At 41.5% G+C, this 11,262-nt stretch overlaps 1 protein-coding gene across 1 annotated transcript in view; it reads left to right on the top strand.

Annotated features, from left to right (window-relative positions):
• Window positions 1-30: 30 nt before the first annotated feature.
• tmpoa (thymopoietin a) overlaps window positions 31-11,262 on the top strand; it is a 21,048-nt gene continuing 9,816 nt past the window's right edge. The window contains exons 1-3 of the mRNA XM_046071831.1: window positions 31-616; window positions 5,373-5,490; window positions 7,916-8,065. Of these exons, the coding sequence (XP_045927787.1) occupies window positions 374-616; window positions 5,373-5,490; window positions 7,916-8,065 (511 nt within the window). The 5' untranslated portion in view covers window positions 31-373. The remainder of the gene's footprint in view (window positions 617-5,372; window positions 5,491-7,915; window positions 8,066-11,262) is intronic.

Below are 11,262 nucleotides of genomic sequence, written 5' to 3'. Positions count from 1 at the left end.
GGAGCCGATCTGTACATGCAGTCACTTCCGGCCCGGTGATGAGTGGCAGTGACGTTGCCTGGATCAGATTTCAACCTGGCCGCTCACCAAGGAGCACTTTAATTTCTCCATTATTCTTTCTGGAGTGTGAAGCGAGAACGACAGCTAGTGTTTCAAGTCATTTATTCTAATGTTTTAACGTAACTAATGTTTCAGTCTCACTTTGAAACACTTAGCTTACCTCCGTAGCTAGTATTTGTTTTGTGAATTAACAGTGAATCCAGTAAGCGGCGCTGGTTTGCCGTTGTGCTCTAACCAAACCTCGCCTCTACTCCAGTTTGCACCTCGCTGTGAGCTAGCTAACGTTAACTTGTCTGTCCATCCCCACGCCGACATGCCGGAGTACCTGGACGACCCGTCTGTGCTCACCAAGGACAAGCTGAAGAGCGAGCTGCTGGCTCACAACGTGGAACTTCCGAGCGGTAACACGACCAAAGACGTGTATGTACAGCTTTATCTGAATAACCTGACCGTGAAGAACAGCAAACATGTCACGGCCACGACTCTGGACGCCTTCTCCAGCGACGAGGAGCTGCCACCGCCCATGGTGTCCAGCAGAAGTCGCTCCTCCGGCAGGGTAAGTTTAGTTATTCGATTCGGAATTAACTTACAGCTTATGCGAATAAAACTTCATTTGCAGATGGGTGACTTAACTTGTCAGTAGGAAGCAGCGTGGTCCACGTTATGGTAACTTACAACTTAGTGAATTTGTTTTCTTTGTAGTGCCATAGTTATGGGATTGGTAAGGTAAATAGAATAAATGTATTACAGCTGCAACTAACATTGACCATTTGTTCAGTGATTACTTTGTTTTTATTAAAACTTGGATATGCAATTTATTTCAGAAGCACTTGTTACATTTGCTGAAATTCTTCACATCCTGACAACAATGAATAAATGAAATGCTCTGACCCAAGTGGGGGAAAAAAACAAATCTATCATTCAGTCCGAATCAAATGATTGTCTGTGTTCTTGCTTACTTGACTATCTGCGCACACTGTGTGCAGTCACTACATAATAAAAAATTTTTGGGCAAGAAGCAACTTCTTTTGTGAAAGTGAAGCTAATGCATGTGCCATAAACCTGCATTCTTTTTTTAACTAGTGCAGTGACCGTTCACAGAGCTGTGCAGGGATGTGACACCCCTGTGCTTTTTGTTCAAAATGTGCCTCTCACATTGGTTTCATGATATCAGTCATGACAGCAACAGTTACTCAGATAATCACTTCCTCTAAAGTGATTTTGCCTACAAAATTACAGCGCGAGATTTTTTTTGCAGCGCTTTATTTAAAGTTGAAATGAGAGCTTTTAGTTTGAAAAGTTCAGAAAGACATTCAGGAGTCTGTGGCTTGCTTAACACACCTCTGGGGGGAAAAAAGCCTCAGGAAATATTAGATTGGATTCCCCCTCTGAGAAGCGTAGGAATTAAGCGTCCATAGCATAGACTCTAGAGATGTCCTGTAGATGTCCTCAAATCCGGAAAAAAAAAATCACATCCCTGTTATTGGTTGGCAGGCAGCATAAAATAACTATGAAAACTAAAACTATAGAGTCTAGAGAGTATAAAAGAAGTGAACGTAGTCGTCGTGACGTCACCTGTTTGTTTGTGGACTGCAGTTTTGAAGCCTCGAGTTTGGCCGTTAGGGGAGTAGCATGTAGCTGCAGTACCAGAGGCTGTCGTTTCAGGACCGCATCCTAGGACCGGAACTGCAATTTCAGGACCCCTGTTTACTTTGATACTGCCAGCTAGCTGAATGTTACTCTTTACAGCCCCCCCAAAACCACACCACAGCCACCACAGAGTGTGTGCCTAAACCTAAATTAGTGATTATATGTATGTTGACCGGTTAACCCTACAGCTGCGCACATGCTAGCCGACAGGGTTAACCTCCTTCGTGTTGCTGTGTATTACCACCACCACTCCACTAGATGGCGTTGTCGCAAAAGAACTAGGGTCCTAGAACTGCGGTTCCAGGATTGCGGGGGTCCTGCCTCCGGTACTGCATCTTCATACTATTGCATTAGGGCACTGCCATGTTGATTTATTTGCAACCAGCAGCACCGGACATGACCATATTTGTAAGAGATGGTGGAGCCAACGTCTCTGTGTGGCGCTAGCTAGCTTTGCTTTATTATTTATCTAGGTGCATCTGTAATTCACGTTAACTGTCATTTTAGCCGGGATGAACATTTTGTTTAGCAAAAAAGAGGCTTAAAACAAAATGCACTCACCAGAGAAAATGAGCAGCAAACTCCTAATAAGCTTTTTCAACGGCGCTGGTTAAATTTACACAGTTCCGTGGGTATGAGTTACTCTATCCTGATTGTCAGGTCACCATGGTAACACCTTGTCAATCACAGATAGTCCCACCCTGTAGCATACTCTGCTTTATGGTCTATTTTCCTCTAAAGTTATACTTCTGCGTTGAATCAATGGTGTAGCCTATGCGTATTCCCCTAACCTATGCCATAGCCTGACGTGCACCTCCTCAAAAATGGAACCACACCCTGGGGTGACGTGGACCGCAAGAACTGTGATTGGTCTCCTGGGTAGCCTGGCAATGCCTCCGAACCGTCAGGAAGTGCTCCGTGCTTTAAAGTAAATTTTACTAGTGGCCAATCCAAGGTACAAGGTTGTTTATTAGTCATTATTCAGCACAAGGCTGCATAACAAAACAAAATTTTAAGTTCCTTCATGCTACACACACAACACAGGGCTCTACCTTTTTCACAAGAAGCACATGTGCAGAGTTTAACAAACTATTTATTATATACATATTAATACTACGTGTTTGCTCCTTCTCCTTGTTTTCAGATATGGTTTGAAACCACTGGAGGACTGGAAGTGAAGACCCTTGTATCTAGGGATGGGGATCGTTAATTTTTATTAATATTGATACCCTTATTGAGTCTGCTTAATGATCCGATTCTTTATCGATACTTAACTATTATTTAGTGATGGTTATTTGGTAAGACCAGACCCAGATCAGAAGCAGAGAAGGGCAGGTCAGCGAAAAAGCTGGTAAACCGCTTCGATTCAGCTGTAGGCTACATGTTTCCAGCCAGCTTATCAACATGGACTGGAGCAAGAGTTTCAGAGTGTGAGTTGTTGATCTGTAACAAAAGTATCTTTCATCCATAAAGTTTTAACTGAGCTCTGTCTCTACATCACAGTAACAACTTCATGTCCACTGACTGCCTGGAGGGTAGCTAGTGTTTGGAAGGGAGAGGAGAGCTGTGTGCTGCAGCTCACTGTTTTCCCACCACTGTTTTTGAGGGCGTGTCAGACTAATCGCTCCGCGAGCATTAGGACACGTGTTTACTTGTGACGTCACAAGAAAGGGAAGTAAAGGCTGGACTGCAAACAAGCTGTTTTCAGGCAGTTCAGAGCAGAGCTTTCAGTGGGAGATGGGAACTCCCTTTGGGCTGGACTTTGGGCTTTTTCACTTTGCAAACCTGTTACATGCACAAAAAAGATATATAACTCAATAAAGTAGAGGGGTAAAGCCAAAAAGCATAATACCACCTCTTTAATGTTTACAACAACAAAGTAACTCAGAAACTAACTATCTGAAATCACAAGTAGTGAGTGACGTGAAGAATAACAGTCTGGATCAGTCCCTCCTCCTCTCTCGCTGGCTGCAGGTAACGTTACCAGGTAGAAGGAGGAGCGGCTGGTTTGTCTTAGCCAGAGCAACCTGGAGCTTAACACGCTCAAAATTGTGGAGATGATCGTGGACTTCAGGAGGAGCCTCCCCACTCTGCCCCCCATCACCATTCTAAACAGTCCTGCGTCTGCTATGGAATCTTTCAGGTTTATGAGATCCACTATATCCCAGGACATAAAGTGAGAGCCCAACACTCACACCATCATCAAGAAGGCCCAGCAGAGGATGTACTTCCTGTGCCAGCTCAGGAAGCTCAACCTGCCTAAGAAGCTGCTGATCCACTTCTACACAACCATCATCCAGTCTGTCCTCTGCACCTCCGTCACTGTCTGGTTTGGATCTGCCACCAAAAAGGACAGGAGCAGACTACAACGGACAGTCAGGATTGCAGAAAAAAAGAAATGAATAAGAAACTCAGCATCCTGCAGTTGCTTTGCAGCTCATGGCGCACCGTTGTCTAATTCAGATTTGTAGTTAGGTGACGAGTGGTTGTCAAATGTGATTAATCCAATCTCCATCAAGCGGCAACCTCTGACATGTACATAATAATAATAATAATCTACTTCTGCATCCTTTGCACTGTGCTGATTGCACTATTGTCTCAATCTGTCTATATTGTTTTTGTTTAGTGTGTGTGTGTGTGTGTGTTCTCTATACTGTAGCCTGTGTCTGATTTTATTGTTGTATAAGTAAGCACATTGTGAGCAATGTACAATCCTGAGTCAAATTTCTTGTATGTGTACACATACCTGGCAATATAGCTGATTCTGACACTCAGTTAAGTTTTTGGATAGCCTTGGGGTATAATTAGCAACCTGCTAAATGGGTTTCTGTAATTGTATGAAAGCTCGACAAACACAGCTTTTCTCTTAGAGATTTTACTTTGACAGCTAAAGGCACGAGTTCACCAGAGGATGTTTTGAGGTGAACATGTGAGCAGAGTGGGACCGTGTCCACTTAGGGTGAAAACTGAGCGGCTATTGTATCATTGACTTATCCTGCTTGAAAAAACAGAATCATACCATCATCCAACATCCCAGTAGAGACAAAATGCTGTAGAGATTGACATAATAAGAGACAATTAATAGGATATTAGGATAAGGAAAGACTAAGAGAAACTAAAACATTTAATGCTGGAGAATAGCTGTGGAGTCTATGGAGAAAGACTTTCTCAGCCTTGAGCCACAGTGGAAACGTATTTGTCATGGAAATGGAGTCTGCACAAGACAAAACAATCATAATTTCATTGTATCAAAACACTGGTACACCTGATGGAAAATTACGTACATAAGGAAATGATATATTACAAGTACATATAGGTAATGATTCATTTTGCCCTTGCTATCATTACTATTTGGAACTTGCATTGTGCTACTGTGTTTTTGCCTGTATCACCAAGTGCTTGCTTATGGTGGGAATTTTTGGGACTCTGTTAGAATGTAATAATATTACAGTAAGAGTTTGTTGTATACCTGTATCAAATGCAGTGAGAACTTTTGTTATGAATTGGCGCTATATAAATGGAATGTGTGAGTGTTTGTGCTTTAACCAAGAGTGTCAGAAATGAACATTGGATTATATTAGCAGGTGGTACCTGAAGACAAAACTATCCTTTGTCTGAGTACGGTTTATCATTACCAACTTGGCTGTCCTGTCCTCCCATAGAAAGCCACCAGGAAAACAGACAAAGTTCAGCCAGACGAGCTGGATGTGACGATGCTGACCAACCAGGGCCTGAAGGATGAACTGCTAAAGAACGGAATGGATGTGGGGCCAATTGTGGGTGAGTGCTCACAGCAGCAGGGTTGTATGAGGTTAAACACTGAGGTAACATCTGCCCTCAGCACATATGACTTCACTTCATGCATACTGAGGGATGTCGTGTGTTGGTGCTACACACACAAGTGGCTTGAAATGTTACCTAATAGCATGCTTTGTTTGACCCATGGGGCAGCTGTGGCTTGGAAAGGAGAGCGTGTCGCCCACTTATTGGAAGAACGGCGGTTCATGTCATGCATGTCAAAGTGTCTTGATACTGAACCCCATATTGCTCCTGATGCCATTGCCACAGTTGGCACCTTAAACTCTGCCATCAGTGAATGTGACATGTAGTGTAAAGCACTTCATACAGCAACTGAATTGTTGAAGACTAGAAAAACACTATACAAGTACAGTCAATTTATCCATTGTGAAAATGATTACTCAGGAATGTGGACAATTAGTTTAACATACCAACCCACACATCAATTCTAAATTACAATCTAGTATTCTAATTTTGTTGGCCATTTCTCAAATATATGAATGTATTCACTTATTTTAGCATATTTTTACCATAATTTTCTGCCTGTATCAAATAAAGGTCTGGCTCTCCACAGTTGAGGTTAATTAAACCTGTAGTACAGTACACATCAGTACTGGTTCACCAGTGCACAGATTTAAAAACTCTGTTATACTGTGAATACAGAGAGATTTACTTGGTGGTGCTTAATCAGCATTGTGTGAACTTGTCTGGTGAGGACATGAATGTAATGGACGTTCAATTACACTACTCAGGGCTCGACAAAAACCATAGCCCGGGTCCAGTAAAAAGTAAGGTCGGGACAGTTGTACTAGCAACTCACTGGCTGATCGGGCCAGTGCAAAAACATTAGTATTTAAAAGAAATAAATTAGAAACTCAACATCCTGCAGTTGCTTTGCAGCTCACCGTCCAATTCGGATTTGTAGTTACGTGACGAGTGGTTGTCAAATGTGATTTATCCAATCTCAGTCAAGCAGCAACCTCTGGGTCTGAAAGTGAAACCATGCAGACGGAACTTGAAACAGTATTCTCTCTAACGGCTAGCAGTGGGCGAGTCCGCTGGTTGCAAAAAGAATCTGGTTCCATTGGAAACAATGGTAAAATGTTGCTACTTTTTAGCTGAATTAGTATCCCAGTAAACACTTTCATAATAAGTTTATGGTCTCAGTCGCTAGTTTCAATATACTACTACTATACAGTATTCTTCAACGCAACATGATGTTCATTGAGTAAATTATGGTCCTATTTAGGGGGAAAAAGGCAATAATGCAGCATATGCTTTGGGCGGGACTACCTTGTGATTCATCAGTCACTACCGGGGGCATGGTTGTGGAAAATTGGCTCAGTAGCCCACCAGAGGCAATTCGGGGTTCAGTATCTCGCCCAAGGACACTTTGACATGCAGCCTAGAGGAGCCGGGGATTGAACCGCTGACCTTCTGATTAATGGGCAACCCGCTCTACCTCCTGAGCCACAGAGCTGACAGATGATGTGTACAAAGGGCAGGGACTTCATCAATGCGAGCTCATGACCCGCACTTACTGGGAATTCCTCGTTCATGGGAAATAATTGCAATCCCCAATCCCTATCATGAGTGGGGTTCAGCGGGTTACCCACGCCTCTCGGCAAAGGGTAGACACACGCTGATCCACTCAGAGTGGCGCACATGCAGCCCCGGACATCTAACACATGAATATGATGTGTTTATGTTGACAGGCTCCGTCTTTTAATGAACTCCTCCTAGAGATATCTTTAAATTTGGGCAGTACAATCTAAAGGCATGTGATTTAGCATTAGTCATTTTTCATGTAAAACATTTCATGGTTCCAGCTTTACAAACCTGAAGATTTGCTGCTTTAACTTTTTATTATTTTAATGTATTTTTATTGATTTTGAGGTTTGGACTGACAAAACAAGCATGCAAGGTGTCACGCAGGGCTCTCTCACTATTTTCAGAATTTATTACAATAGATTAATGTAGAAAAAAAATTGCTGATTAATACTAAAAATAATCATTAATAGCAGTCTGATTAAAAAAAAGTTCAACCACAACCAACTACATTAATGCATGAGGAATAATATCATAATCATATGATATATAGGCTAATAGTATAACAGTCATATGAGACACACTTCTTAAAATTATAATAGGATTCATTCAACTCAAGCACAGATCAATGATAAACAACTTTATTTTTCTTTCTGCTTTGAGTAGGCTACTTTTATTTTTAATAAGCTACTTCTACATGTTCCTGCTTATAGCCTAATAACATACTTTTACTTAACTTTTTCAATGCAGTACTTGAGTATTTCCGGTTATTGAGGTGTTTCCCTTCACTGCCATTCAGAGACACTAACATGTCAAGTCATATTGTGCAGGTTTAATTTCTCTCCTCTCATCCCCCCAGCATCAACCCGTAAGCTGTATGAGAAGAAATTGCAGAAGCTGCTGGATGACGGTCCTGCACAGCCGCCGCTGCCACAGCTGGTTCTCACAGAGGTACAAGTCAGCCACAATGGCAACTCTGAATCAGACCTGTACAGTGACAAGGAGGACGGTAAGGGCAAATATAATGTATGTATTGGCATATTGTATGAGAAGTATTATTTAGGCAGCATAGTAGGGGGTTTGTTTACACTGATAATCACTTTACAAAACATACTGTACCATTTCAGTTTCATGTCCTCTTTTAGGCAGCCGGTAGTTCTAGTCCACTATGAAAATCAACTTGCAAGGATTTGAAACTTGGTGCAAATTGGTAACTCATGATACAAAAATAAAATATAAATAATCGTCTTTATTTTTGTTACATTACCAATGAAAAGTCTTACTTGTTCGAGGACATTCTAATGCAAATTGGAGATTTTTCCTGTCCAATTAGCTATTTATTTATTTATTTATTTATTTATTCTGACTGACCTGCCGATTCCAATTTGATCCAGTTCTTTCTTTCTAAAATCTATAAATGACAGCATACACATTTTTTGTAACTTTTCTTTATTGGAAAATTCTCTTTAGTAGGATCCCCATTAGCATTGGTTTTTTTAACTCCATCAAACTGTATGTTCATTATAAAACACTTACTATTAAATAACTTAATATTTTCTTGAAACTGCAGCAGGTTACAGGACCTTCTCTCAAACAGATTTTTTTACCGATTTAATTACTATTATTACTTACTAATTCATTTATTACAGATCCAGCCCACCGTGTTACTGAATAACATCGGTACCAACAGTGTTCACTCTCGCTTTACCTGGTCCCTGCTTGTAAAATATCCACCTTGTCTGCGTATTATAACTTCATACAAGATGGCGTCTCTCACGTGTTTCTCTACAGGTGTAAGTCGTGAGCATTGTTTCTTCTTCACTAGTAGTGAAGAACTTCCACTCCTACGACATGTTTCGATTCGATAAAATCTATAAATAAAATGCATCGACGCAAAGAATTTGCGATGCTGTCCCTGCACAGTGTTTCGCAGGGACATTTATTACTGTCGCACATCGCGCTTACGCTGTGAACACGACATGATTATGATGGCGCTGTTTGCAAAATGGAGGAAGAGAGAGAAAATACAAAGAAGAAAGTGTCCAAAGTCTGGGATTATTTCAAGCTAAAGAAAACAACAACTCAGTAATGTTTCCGTCCGTCCACCGTAAAACGAAACTTATGTCGCCTTGGCAACAGCACGACGGCACCTTATCAGAAAACAGCCGCCGCCGGCAAACAAAAGTACTTCTTAAACAACGCATTGGGTGAATCGTTGAAATAATCTATCGACGCTACAATCATTGTTAGCTGCAGCCGTATTGTATATGTGTGTATGGCTGTGACAATAGCTGGTAACTGTCTGTGTCGCTGTGCGTATGACGTAAAACACCATCCAGTGTAGCACGTGTAACATAATACTTCATTCGGAGCATGAAACATGCGACGAACCTATTGAAACTGAAGGAATTCTTTTTCTTCTTTCTGCGGATTAAGCGCATTTTTGGCCACCTAAACATGCTTGAAAATTCACGAAACTTTCCACACAATTCAAGTCCCATGGCAATTTATGAGTCATACATTTTCGTACATGGGCGTGGCAAAATCGGCGGTGTCAGGAACAATTCATGTGCAATAACCCAGTAACTCTGCCTCTAATCAGCCACCTGTTTACTGGCTAACACTTCTATTTCAGTGCTTTTCATACTGTGATAGTCATATTGTAGATACTGTATACCAAATCCACCAACTTCAAGACATTACTCCTGCACAAAATACTTATTTATTCCTGCATCCTTTGCACTCTGCTCACTGCACTATTTGTCAATATGTCTATTGTTTTTGTTCATAGTGTGTATATTTGTGTTGTCTACACTGAAGTCTGTGTCTGATTTTATTTTTATTATTGTGATTTTGTATTTCTGTATGAGTAAGCACAGCGTGAGCAATGTACAATCCAGAGTCAAATTCCTCATATGTACACATACCTGGCAATAAAGATGATTCTGAAATGGCTCCCTAGCGCCGCCTAAATTGCAGCATAGTTTTTCAAAATGTACAAAATTTTAGTAGTAAATGTATAATGTCCAGATCTACAAAAAAGCCTATGGGAGCAATGCCCTAAAACCAACAGGAAGTCAGCTATTTTGAATTTAATGACTTAAAATTTTGGCTGTGCAATCTAAAGGCATTGACAATGAAAAGTTTCTTTATCTGTGAAGTTGTTGTGACTTCAGTGTACATACTACATATCTAAATTTCACATGTTTGATAGGGGGCACACCCTGAAAACATCTAAAGGCCAACGTTCCGTCATACTTATAGCACTCTCTGCTGGCAACAGGAAGTAAAACCTTTGTGACGAAAATCATTCAATTTACGTGGTATTTTCTCATTGTCGTCCACACCTCACTTACTGGTACACAACCTATAGTTAACGGGTATTCTGTAGCACAACATTGGACACAGGAAATCATGATTAAGACCAGTCCAAAAAGTGCGATAATTCAGAGGCTCGTCTCTTGACAATCCGGCCGCTACGCTGTGGCCACATCACCCCCAAATGCGTGTCACAGGGCGAGGGCCCGTCGAACGCTGCTTGCAGGGCCTAGCGTGGCCGACATAGTGTCAAAAATTGATAATAAACAACATATAATTAGCCGGAGTTCTCTAGCACCACATAGGGGACACAGGAAGTGAAGAATATTCAATTAAATTTTATTTATATAGAGCCAAATCACAACAACAGTTATCTCACAGCGCTTTTCATAAAAGAGCAGGTCTAGACCGTACTCTGTGATGATATTTACAGAAACCCAACAGTTCACACCAAGAGCAGCACTAGGCGACAGAGGCAAGGAAAAACTTCCTTTTAAGAGGCAGAAACCTCGAGCAGAACCATGGCTCAGGGTGGGCGGCCATCTGCCTCGACCGGTTGGGGTGAAGGGGAGAGAGAGAGAGGGAGAGGGAGGAGGCAGCCTACACAATATACACACAGAGGTACAGACAGTAAAGGTGATGTTGCTATAGACTAAATGAAAAATGGTACAGATATTTATAGTAGTGTTAATGATAACAATCGTAATGTTAATGATTATAATAACAATAATAACAATAGGACTAGTAACAATAGTTGTAGCAGAGGGTGTCGAGCAGGAACACGGGGGCAGCAGGTGACCCGCAGCCACAGATCCAGACTCCACAGCTCCAGAGCCAGAAACACCTGCAGGAAGTGATAGGAGGAGAGAGGAGAGGGACGAGAAAGCA

The sequence above is a fragment of the Micropterus dolomieu genome, linkage group LG16, assembly GCF_021292245.1.
Source record: "Micropterus dolomieu isolate WLL.071019.BEF.003 ecotype Adirondacks linkage group LG16, ASM2129224v1, whole genome shotgun sequence".
Taxonomy (NCBI): Eukaryota; Metazoa; Chordata; class Actinopteri; order Centrarchiformes; family Centrarchidae; genus Micropterus; species Micropterus dolomieu.
This window is presented reverse-complemented; position numbering and strand designations above follow the sequence as displayed.